Source organism: Magallana gigas, chromosome 2 (assembly GCF_963853765.1).
Source record: "Magallana gigas chromosome 2, xbMagGiga1.1, whole genome shotgun sequence".
NCBI classification, from domain to species: domain Eukaryota; kingdom Metazoa; phylum Mollusca; class Bivalvia; order Ostreida; family Ostreidae; genus Magallana; species Magallana gigas.
The window spans coordinates 52,660,345-52,673,393 of NC_088854.1; the positions used below are offsets into that span (position 1 = coordinate 52,660,345).

The following is a 13,049-nucleotide window of genomic DNA, read 5'->3' on the forward strand; positions in this document are numbered from 1 at the left end:
TGCTTAAATAGTGTTGGTCTGATCTTTTAACGTTCTAAACTAATCTGAACGGGTTTTTTTTTACCCAAGTTGGAATACAACGCTTTTTTTAAATACTTGATTTGGTTTAATCTGCATGTAAAAATGTATGGTATAAAGTCATGATAGGCATTATATCTTTCATATACATATAACATATACAACCAACAAACATCTGTAAACAATTTAAACGACAAATACTTTTATTCTTATTTCAGAAGACTCTTGTCGGCCTCAAATGGAATTAGGAATGACAAATAAAACTTTCAATTCCGTTTTAAAACAGTATTTCATTGACCGAAAATTAGATTTTTCTTTGGTCGACGTACTTATAAAGAAAAAAGTAACAAAGGAGATCTTCATGAATCTAAGTATGGAGGAAATTGGAGATATTTATCCCTCTTTGAAGTTTGTCGAGATAAAAGAAATCGTGTCTATTCGAAATGAATTAAAAGAAAAAGAGGATGCTGGAGACATAATATTTGATGATGGCTGCCCAACTTCTGAAGAAAGAGATGATTCATTTTCAGAAAAATTTAGGGAAACATTTAGAAAGTTTGGATGTACTATGAGAGAATCATCTTATTACAGACTTGATTCAGCATTAATTTGCGATAGAACCGACCTGTCGAGTCTTTTACAGCCGATTCATAAGTTTGTCTACGAAGAAATGGATATACAAAGCATTCCCGATTGGATCGCAAATATTGCTATGCCTTTTATTGCAGCATGTTTAAATGAACGTAGAAATGGAACAATTCATTTCGGAATTTCTCAGATTGCTTCTGAAAACAGAACTCAAGGGACTATTGTTGGGATAACCATAGAAAAAAGACGCATAGTCAGAAGATTTTACTCAGCATTACAATCTACATTTTATGACGACGATTATGAAAGTGTTTGCAAATGTGTCTGTCAACCACAATTTATCCCAGTTATTGGCTCGAGGGATTCAAAGGGACATCTTTATGTTGTTGAAATCGATGTAAAGCCGTCATCACTTTTTACCGAAGAAAATGTGTTTTTCACTCGTAAAAAATCCGGCGATTACAGTAAGAAACAATTGATGCTCTATAGACTAAATAAATGTTCAAATGAACCAAATTTCGTAAATGATGAAGAATCTCGAAACTACATGGCGATCAAATCGAAAATTAGCCAGGAAAGAAAAAAACAGGAAGAAAATCCTATGGATAAAAGACTAAATGAAAATCTTCAGCAAAAGTTCCTTGACTTATTTTCGGCTGGATTTGAAACTATGAAGGAAGAAGTACATCCAGTACTGCTGTTAAGCCCTTTGGAAGATAATGTAGATGATGAGTTTGTGTCAGAGAATTTTCAATTCCTAACTGATATTGATCCGGAGGTTGTATTTGATTTTGATTCTTGCAGCAAAGAGATTGGAATGTATCAGTTTGTAGAAAATGACCAGGAACAATGTCTCAAGGTCCTAACAACAGATTCGTTTGACAAATCAAGTGAGGAACACGTACATAAAAAAGACAGTTACATAAATCTGCTTGATGATTTGAAAGAGACACCAACTAAGCCATGGATATTTTGTAATGGCCATGTCCCTACCATGAAAGAACCATTATCTCGATTTCAATGGAAGCAACAGAGGATTGAAGGCTTTAAAGAAGCTGTAAGATTTTATAGCTCTGAAATTCCACATCAGAGGGCAGTTGTTATTTTCATGCTCCTTTCCAAGAATTATGAGGTTTTATTGGATGCAGCAGAAGAAGTTATTTCAAAGTTCCAAAATCATTGGATGATGTTGGCAGAAAACGAAGAAATTGCCAATCATTGGAAGAAAGAACTCGTTCATCGTCAATGCGTGGACAAAAAGACACTTGATTACCGATGTGTTATTGGTATACCATGGAGTCAAGTCAACTTGATGATCAAAGCGGTAGTTGGGGCAACGCAACTAAACGGGTCTCTTATTCCAACAGCGAATGGAGTGCCATGCAATTTAAAAGAAAAGCTCAAAAGTGAACTTTTTGATTTAGAAATTTTGTGTGTCAACGAATGTGAAAATGATTTAGATGTCATGAAAGATAAAACTACAAGGATGAACCATAGAAAAAGTGTGGAAGCTGAGTTTTTCAAAGGGGCAAGTGTTACGTGGTGGAATTTATGGTTTAAAGAGGACCATGTCTTAAAACGGTGTATTCATACAAGATTGCTTGAAATGGTAAAACTTGCATGCTCAAAATCTAATAATGAAGACCAAGGAAAAGTAAGCATTGTGACTCTTTATCATCAACCTGGCGCAGGGGGAACAACATCGGCAAAGCAAATTTTATGGGAATCAAGAAAAGAGTATAGATGTGCTGTTGTTAAACGCATTTCAAACTTCACTTGTGAGCAAATAAATAGGCTGAGAACTTTTAATGAACAAGATACCCCCAAACCCCCAATTGTTCTCATAGACAATGGCGACGAAGACAAACTGTTCACTCTTTGTTCTCAACTGGAAAATAGGGCTAAAATTGCGTCCCGAAGGCTTGAAGATCAATGCCAAGTATTTTGCGTGTTATTACTCTGTGTAAGGAGACCAAACTTATCGCTTTCTATTCCTGAAAGATCAGTTCAGCTCCGACACGAACTTGAAAATGTAGAACTTGATTGGTTTCAGAAGAAAGGCGAATTTCTCAAAAATCAACATATGAATGAAAACGGTGTAGACCCTCGTCTGTTGTTATCTTTCAACTTGTTGAAAGAAAACTTCAATGAAAAATACAGACAAGAAGTTATTCAACAATTTGTTGACAATATTGAAGATGAAAAAGAAATGTCCTTGCTGCGGTATCTTTCGCTCATGAACAGTTTTGATATAGATTTTCAGTCAGTGCCCATCAGTGCCTTTGACGTGTTGATGACAGATAGAAAACATCCGATAGATTCACTAAAGGAATCAACTAAGGTCTATTCTTTTGGAATTCATTCTCCTCAAAGGCGTGTAAGAAAACGAGGATGGGAAGTCAATCTTACGCAGTCACTTCTTGTTCTTATTAATAGAGGTGCAAGGGTACAATTCAGTGCTCAACTTAAAGGTCTTTGCATTATTAACCAACTTTTTGCAAAGGAAATTTTGAAATATCTGCAAGGAAAGTTGAATATGACAACTAGTGATATTATGATTGAATTTCTGAAATCGCCAATGTTTAACAGCTACAACAAATCAGTAGAGGTTTTACAAAAGATTGTGAAAGACATATTAAAAAAACGTCAGATACTTGGAGACAACAAGAGAGAAAAATTTTCGCCGTTAATAACGGATATTTTGCAGCATGAGGACTCGGACAAGGCTGGTGAGGTTTTGATGTTTGGTTTTGAATTGCTAAAGGATCCAATGGTAGCACAACAAGTTTCTCGTCTATACTACAATTACAAAAATTGGGAAAAGGCAGAAGAATTTGCAAATATTGCAACAGGGATGGTACCAGATAATTCATTTCTGTGGGACACATATGGACAAGTGTTTAAGACACAGCTAAAAGAAATGTACATGGAATGTTCCAAAAGCAATGACATTTTAACTGAAGACCAGGTGAGCACAGCTTTGTGTTTAACATCTAAGGCAATCGACAAATTTAGATTTGAACAAACTACTTGTGAAAAGGAGCATCAGTCGAAAAATAATGACAACGGATACTTTGCAGAAGTTGCAACAATCGTAACATTTCTTGATCTTCTCAGTTTCTTTCCAGATACAAATAATATAGCCACACTGAGAAGATTTTTGGTCGAACCTAAGTTTGTCCCACCCTCGTTTGAGTTTTTAGATCCAGAAAAAATTAAGTTCATTAAAACTTTTAATGAAAGGACAAACTGTATCATGAGATTCATCAGCGAGAAGAACTCCCAACTAAAGTGGGGGGTGTACAGTGATTTCCTTTCAAACAATCCGGATCAGCGAAAACTTCTTTTTGACCTGAAAGAAAATTTAGACAAATACTTCGGAGAGGAGTCAATTGACTTACCAGTTTTACATTCAGGCGAAGAAACCGCAGATCATATTAGACGAAGAGTTTTGAAATTAAGTGGAAGAGACCTGAAAACCATGATTGATCTTAGAGTTGAAGATGGAAAGAAGACACTACTTACAATAGAAAGTTTGATTCAAGAAAATCTTTTGCCACATCATCTTACTCTGCCGGATTTAATCACATTGATAAGTGCGCGTGTTGCAAGATGCCTTAATACACAAGGACAAGGACAAGAATTTTTAGAACTTCTTACATGGACGAAACATGCATATGAGATGTCAAACAAACTACACAATTCCCATATCTATTTAGAATCTTTCTTGTTCTTTGTTTTATTTCACTGGCAAACTGAAAATAAAAATGCATACGCCAAAAACATTTGTCCAGTTCAACAATTACAGGAGGCAATCGGAAAGTGGAGAAACGCTTTTAACATAAAGTATCCGCGTCAAAAAGACGAGAATAACCCACATCGCAAAAGAGAAACAACTTATTTTTATCTTGGCAATGGGGTTCAATTTGCTGAAATTGTCTATTATGAAGATCTCTTCATTGATGAGCATGGGTCTCGATATCTTAGAAAAGGTGATTCAATATGGCAGAAACCTGCGATTAGAAGACGATTAAATAGACTAGAGGGAACCCTAAAGCCAAGCGGTACGGAAGTTTTGGTGCCTTTAAAAAGTTCAGAGGGCAATGTCAACCCTGTGACAATACCCACGTCTCTTCCTATTACTGATAGAACCTTGTATAACAAAACAGTTTATTTTTTCCTGGGGTTTACATGGTCAGGACCTAAAGCCTTTGACGTTTCACTTGAGAATAGGCATGTGGATAAAATGCATCTTCGAAAACATCCAAGATCACAACTGAATCCAAATCCAAATTCAAGAGGGTACCGGCAGGCTTCAACAGAGGTTACAACAAACGAAGGTTTCCTTAAGAAACTCACTGAAATAAATGAAAAATTACAGAAAATTGAAAGTGATCAAGTGAGTATTTAAGTACATTAAAATACTTATTTTTAAAAATCTTATTATAAACGTTTACTGCAATACTGACTTGTTTATTTTTTAAGTTTTGTTCTTAGCGACAAAAATGCAATGAATTACGACAGCAACAAAACTTAAGTTAATAAATGTCTTTTTAATAAAATTATAGACAGGAAATGTCAAGTTTACAAAAGAAAAGCTAACACGGGAAAGAGATGACCTCATGAGAAGGAGAGATGCTTTCCTCTCGCAGACAGCAGCTGCAGAATACTATCGATGTTGAATAATATGGACATAATTTTAGATTATGATGTAATTTGAATAAAAAATGAAGTCCTCCATTTAAGGATTTGAGGAACTGACCAGAACTGTTTTCAAAAGGTAAAAAGCAATAAATATGATGGTTTACATTTTATTTTTAATGCAAATTAGGCATAGGAGAACAGAACAATGCTTTTTGTCACTGAGAACTGTCCAGCTACAGAATTAAATTCAAGAATTAGAATTCGGAATGAAAGAAAAAAAGGTATTGTTTATTTACGAAAAACAATTTTTGAGCCACTTCCCCACTTCTAAAAAGAAGAACGATACCTATATAATGGAAGAAGCCAAAGATTTTGTTTGAATTCTAGCTCGGTGGTGTTAAGGAGTTTTGGTCGGTTTTTTAAAACATTAGGAAAATTCTTAGTTTCAAAATTTGTCTAACTTTAATAAAAAAAAAAATATCAATTCATGTATGTCTATGTCTACTTTTAAAGGTATAAATGACATGCTAACATTTTACTTACCAGTCAAATGTTACATTTTATGTATTTACGAAGTAGGCCTGAAAGACGTTTGGTATTCCTATGTTTTTTTCTTATTGTGTTCCTCTACTTCTCTGTAAATCTTTTTTAATATTCGATACATTTTTTTCTTGACGTAATTTGCAACTTATTCAATGGCATCAAACGACCCTTTGACTAATAATTCACAGAACTGACAAAGTATTGCCCTATGTGACATGCTTGAAATCGCTTCTTTTCGGAAACCATGAATGATAGAGACTTGGATATAAAGACTTGGAAAATTTATTCATGCCTTAATTTTACCTAAAGGATTCTTCAATCTTTTCATTACAAAATTATCTGATGTTTCCTTTGAGCAGTTCTTGCCTCCGAAAGTTATTCATTTCATAAAAACACAACTTTTGAACTATACATCGTAGAAACAGCGGGCACCTTAAAAATAAAGAGTTGACCTTTTTTGTTTAAACAATATTTTATTTCAAATTGAAATAGGATCGGACAGCAGGCATGGCCTATTTTTTTTCCTTACCCTACAAACAAGATCAAGATAACATTGTGAAATCAAATGTTCAAACAAAGGATGCATTGACAGCAAAAATTTAAGGATGAGAATGGAAAAATTCAAAAAGAAGAAAAAATACATAAAAGAACAGACAGATATACATATATGATAACACAAATGTTGCAAGTAGTAGTCGTGTGGTTAAACAGGACATGGTAAACTAACAGTTTTGATGCACTGTTGTGTTACACTTACAGTATCTGGCTCATGATAGAAAACACAAATGACCGTACTATTAATAGCTTTGGAATTCCCCTATCCCAGTTTGTAAACGAAAGGAAGCATGATTGGATTAGTGATTTCAGACCTTGGCGGGGGTTTCATTATGATTGGAAGAGTTACAATGTTAATGTCGCACAAATGATTGTATACCATATACGACACAATTTGCTTATAGAATTCAAAAACTGATTAATAAGATTTTTTACAGAAATCTCGTATACCTACTTTTGTTTTTGCAATATTTAAGAATAAAATTTATACACTTTGTATTTTCATTTCAATTCTAACTCATGTTCTTCCGCATTCTTGGTTGAGGACGTCAATGTTTGTTATTGACTGTGGTTTTTAAAGAATCTTACAAGGTGGTGTTGCATTATTTTTTGATTGGTTGTTTTGTAATTAATAAAAATGCAACATAAGTGCTTGTTTTTAAGCTCTATAATTAAGATTTCAATTTTTTTTCCATTTTCTCAGTAAAATTGCTATGTAAGAAAAAATATTGTTTGATAAAAATCTTAGTTCGACATTTTTTAATAAATATTTTATATTTTTTATCAAATGTATAATTTGTAAGGTATTTTAAGGAGTTCCTTTGAACTTATTACCGGTATTGCATATAAGCTTTTCCTCCATAGTTGACCCCTCTACAGAACACATAATACATAGTAGTCTTTCCATCTACGGGGAATAATATATGATACATTCATAAATTGTTCACACTTTTGCTTTTATATATATATATATATATATATATATATATATATATATATATATATATATATATATATATATATATATATATATATATATATACCAGTATATGTTTTTGTAAACGTATATGTAGTACGAATGTGGGTACATGTACATGCATAGGGGTAAAGTCAGTAAGTGACTCGTTTTAGTTGATGTCGATACGATTCAAAATACGATTAATATAGCAATAGATTGTCTAAATAAGATTTTAGTATATACATACATACATACATACATACATGTAAAGGATTTATCATTCATTAGATTTGTTATGCTTTCACAACAAATTTTGCAAAGCTTGCGACATGAACGGAATGGTTTACTAAGGGTTGTTTAAAGAAGGTTCAAGCAATTTAAAGTTGTGTATATGACGATATAATTAGGATGTACAATTCTCTATTGCAAAATGTGTGTACTTGTATATATTTCAACATTCAAAATTAATGAATGTTAGTATAATCTATCTTATGTATTGTAGTTATTAGTTTGATCAACCCATTCTTACGGTGGTAATGATTAATGAACCAACCGGGATTAAGAGTTTAGGTTCCCCATTACTTTGATTGCATTTCCATCAGTTTAGTAGAGAGAATGAGAAGCAAATTTTGATCAAATATGAGAGGCTTATTTCTCAATGTTTCATATTTTTGGGCTATTTTAGGCCATAAAAAATAAATAACTTGGTTCTCTGGTCTATTTAATTAAAAAACTAATGCCGCAGGGTGCTGTTATATTTTGTTTCATAACGACGGACGCGAGATTATTCTTTTACATATAGCAGCGTTTTCCATATTGGAGGAAAAACCAATGTTTTAGTGCATTAAAAGTTACCTTACAAATAATATGTCATCGGTTTATTAACCCAACAAAACAAATTAAAGTAGCAAACTTTCAAAATGTCAAAGTATAGAAGTATTGAAAGAACCCTCGGTGAAAGCATTTATTAAATTTTTAGAAGTATTGTACAAATCCTTTAATATGCATTTGTGTTAAGCAATACTTATAATTTGTATCTTACTTAAAATCATTGCTATCGTGATTCCAATTTGAACACACCGTCTCATGGCTAAACTTGGGGGCCATTTGTAGTTTTTGTTATGATCTAGTTCGGATAATCACGATGGTTGCAATTCTGATCCTTATTAAAGTCAAACGTTTCACTGACTAAAAATCTAAAACTCGGTAAAATTCCAGATTATTTTTTCCAGAACTCACAAAAAACTTAGCAATGCGCATTGTTGAATCAGATGCGGGTGGCATGAGAACCAAGTATTTAGTTTATGGTTTTAATGAGCTATACTATAAGTGAAGAAAAAAAGTTTATTCATGTAGAGTATGTATGTCATATTTGTTAATAACTCGTATGTTGTCTTTTTCTTACCACATTTATATTAACAATCAGTATGAATGAAATTTTTTGCGGGTGCATGTTTCAGCAATTTGTTTACAAAATATTAATTTAAATTGTGCGAATTTGGAAGTAAAAAAAATATTTTTGCAAAATAGGACGCTCAATTTATGCATTTTGTTGTTTCGGGAAGGCGGTTATAAAAAAAAATACTCCAAACTTAGCAAAATATTGCATCCTGCAGACAATATTCAGTTATACGGTCCTTAGATTTTAAATAATAAATCGTCTTATTCTCACATTGTATGAGTTGTTGTATATATACTTATCATACAGTCTTTCTAGGCGGTCGATTGCTGTGCAGATCATTTTTTTTGTGATACAGCAATCAGAATCAGGAAATGATCAGTAATGTAATGAAATACACGTCTGATGCAAGCCCAACTCACTTTGAAATTTCTTTTTTATAACTTTTTATATGAGGCAAACACCTCAAAAACAAATTGCATACGAATTTAAAGTCACTTTCTTTGACCCCTTTAATGTATTTCAATTAAAATTTAATAAATTCTGATTTGAAATAGAATTGCCATTTCTATAGGATCTATAATAAACATAACCGATTTTTTTTTATTAAAAAAGCTATTTCACTTTGTGCAGCAAAGTATGAAATATATAAATATATGATTTAATTTTCATAGCTTTATCTATGTTAAACTTAATGGATTAGTATCCGTCATGTGAAAAATATATGTAATATTCGAGTCAAAGTACATGTTACAACGTCAAACAGGGTATATCTGGTTCGAATTCAATCACCAATATACATTTATCAATTAAACTAGCTTTCCCTTGCTTCAAACCCATATTTGACGCAGATATTGAAATTCAAGAATATTTTTTGTCAACCCACTGATATTTTCAGTAATGATATACTGAAAATATCAGTGGGCTGTCAAACTATATTCTTGAATGAACCTGTGACATCCGTTACAATAAAAATAAAAAATGAAATTCGACAAGGTCACTGCACACTTTTTACATAAAAAGTGCTGTTTATGAAAAGTGTGAGCCAGACAGAGCTTGAAGGAGGGTGTATATGCTTAGAATTTTTTTTAGAGTAATCTGATATGACCTTCATTAGATGGACAGATGTTTGGATGGATGAATGTACAGACAAACAGATCACTATAGTATAGGTCACATTCAGAGCACGACCCTTATTTATAATTATTAAAAATTCTTTGGCATTCTTTAAAAATCTTCTCAAAAATCATTTGGCCAGAAAAGCTGAAAGTTGTGTAGAAGCATCCTTGCCAGGGTAGCATAGAATCAAGTTTGTTCAAAGTATGATTCCTAGGAGTAGGGTGAGCCCACAATCAAAGGGGGTGAATTTTTACATAGAAATAAAAAGAAAAAATTTAAACTGTGAATTTTTACATAGAAATAAAAAGAAAAAATTTAAATTGTTCTTCTCGAAGAAAAAAAAATTTGACGTTTAAAATGAGAATATGCGCAGAAAATTTTAAAGATCTTTTCTAAACAAGAATTACTTTACCAACTTGTCAAGATACAGTGTTCTAATTTCATCAGAGTTATGGTACAGTTAATTAGGTGAGCCATGAGGCCCTCAAGCCTCTTGTTTGCAAAACTGATTCCTTTGGTAATATTTTATTACATGGTAAGAAAGATCATAATGCTACATGTACATGTATTCATTTAGTGCGGAAAAAACAGTTGACTTCTTCCTTGATGTTAAATTTTCATTCAAATAGTTTAATGATTAAGGTATTGTAATATATTGTCATGATAATTATTACTCATACCAGTTATAAATAGTATTCTTATATAAATTATCATGACATCCTTTGCCATCTTCTTTTTCAATTCCTCAGGTAATTGTTGCAGCACTAATAAAATCATACATCTATATTTTATTTTATTATAACTTTAATGAATTTTAAAAAATGCATAAAGATGAGAATGCTGAAAAAGATAATTTTTAAAATATATATATATATATGTGTGTGTGTGTGTGTGTGTGTGTAAAAATATATTCATGCAATTGTACTTGTAAGTAATGATCCATGTGTTCATTAAGTATATACTATGTTTATGAATGCTTGCATTTTTCTTAGCTGTAAAATAAAAATAAAAGTACTTCTAATTATAAATATGCTGGTCAGAATCCCAATTGTTGTAGTTTCCATTTCTCCATTGCTTAAAATGCCAATTCACTCACTCAAACAACTTGAATTTTTAATTCATGGATGAACCCATATGCTTATAACCATGCAGTTTGAAGAAAAGTTTAAAGAATTCTTAAAGATTTATCTAGAAACTGTTACTCAGCATACAAGGTTATTTTTCAGTTACCAGATATACTTTTTTAATACCAAATAAGTCATTGTAATAGAACTGTATTTGAAACACTCTATTCCCCTTAGATCAAAGTATTTGCATGGCTGCTAATTTCATTCCATATTTCCTGTTTAACTGTAATCAAGGATCAGGAATTTTCAAATGATCTTCTTTAAAACTTCACAATCTATATTATACAAGTACCCGATATAATGTTGTATAACTAATAATTTACATGCATTATTTACAAAAATACAATTCCTGCAATTTACCAATGCAGAGAATTTTTAAACATGTTCATCCAAATAGCAAGTTTGTATTTAAAGTTATGTTTTTATTTCTAATGCATAATACTTCATTCCTTTCATTGTTTCATACCAATTAACAGTTTTGGCTGAATCAGAATGGCTCATTTATAAAGAAATCAGCAAAGGAGTTATGTATTAAATATAATTTCTCAGCAGAAAAAAATATTACTTTCATCAAGTAAGCTATAAATTCATTACTTATCCCAAATGTCATAAAATTTAATGCTGATTTCAAAAGTTAATAATAATTATAAATCTTAAGGTATGTGAACTTCAATACATAATAATAGTAAATTAAGGTAACTCCTATCATAATACAATGAACCCCACAATACATTTTAATAAACATGATTTTAAGTGTTTTCCTGGGTAGGCCGGATTCATTGTGATTTTTTAGTTCTCTTTATGAAATTTGTAATTCTAAATACAACAGGGGAAGTGACCCTGACTCCCGACACCCCTATAGATCAGTGCGTTTAATGGCAAATTATTTATACTCAATTGTTTTAAGAAATAAAAAGTTAAAAGATCTGCGAATCTGATATTTACAGTCCTATTCCTATATCCCAATGACCATTACTGGCATAAAGACCAGTAAACACAAGCCGATTTAAAACAATACCTATCAATACATTACCTATACACACATTTTTATTTATTGATGTGAGTATGCTTGGAAAAATAATCCCCTCAAACAGTATAACAGTTAGTTTGGTAACATGTTTCAACTTTCTTAATAGCTAGCAGGAAACTTATAAGAAAATAACAAACTTCTCTAGCTACTTCAAAAATTTAGAAACTACCTCTGACTGTTGATTGTATCCCCTACATATATGAATGCATTCTACATAAATGTACATGCAACAAACAGTTGTTATACATGTATTTTAAAAATGAATACATGTACATATAAGCATATGTGAAAAGTGTTTGGTTTTAACAATCAGTTTTCAAACTTTCAAATGACACATATACATGTGATTTTGTGTGTATTTTCCAAGCTTTTGTGGTAAGGGAGGGGGTAATGTTCATATTACTAATTAATAGAATACCATAATATGTATGGTAATAGCTATAATTCTTTGCACACATTTGTTTTTTGCTTACTAATTATTTGTTTGGTTTTCTGGTGTGTATTGATTTTCTTGTTTGTTTTTATGCAGGGATTGAAGGTACTGAAAGGGGAAAGAACTCATATATTTTAGATTGAAAAAAAAACATTAATAACACATGCATGTTAAATAAGTCCCAGTGGTATTGTAATTAATATAACTGGTATTTTTATTTGTAATTTATGATTTTTCTCAGTAATTCATATGCATAACATACCTGAAGTAACGAAGATACATTAAATCTAACTACACTACATTAACATGATAAGGCATTGGATGGGATTTCAGAAACACCAATAGAGGTTCATGTTAGCTGTGTAGTGACAATATCTATGGGTCTTAACAAAAATAAGGATAAAATCTTCAAGTTTTTGGGGAAAAAACCACTTTGTTGACATGCTGTTTCAACACTTCTCTTTTTGAACTCTCAGGACAAAAGAGTTCTAAATTGCAAATTCATTTTCCAAAAATGTGATAATTTTTTAACTTATTATTTCACAACAATAAGGATAGCTTCCCCATCATGTTTTTACATTTTTAGATAGATGAGGGATTGATAATTTTAATTCATTGCTTGTTAAACATTGAGC

At 31.7% G+C, this 13,049-nt stretch overlaps 1 protein-coding gene across 5 annotated transcripts in view; it reads left to right on the forward strand.

Moving 5' to 3' along the window:
* LOC136273127 (sterile alpha motif domain-containing protein 9-like) overlaps positions 1-8,979 on the forward strand; it is a 58,161-nt gene extending 49,182 nt beyond the window's left edge. For 4 of the 5 annotated variants that reach the window (XM_066077193.1, XM_066077195.1, XM_066077194.1 and 1 more), the window contains 2 exons: positions 237-5,005; positions 5,175-8,979. In XM_066077193.1, the coding sequence (XP_065933265.1) occupies positions 237-5,005; positions 5,175-5,288 (4,883 nt within the window). In that variant the 3' untranslated portion in view covers positions 5,289-8,979. The remainder of the gene's footprint in view (positions 1-236; positions 5,006-5,174) is intronic. The other variant, XR_010711324.1, reaches the window with a different exon arrangement.
* Positions 8,980-13,049: the final 4,070 nt, after the last annotated feature.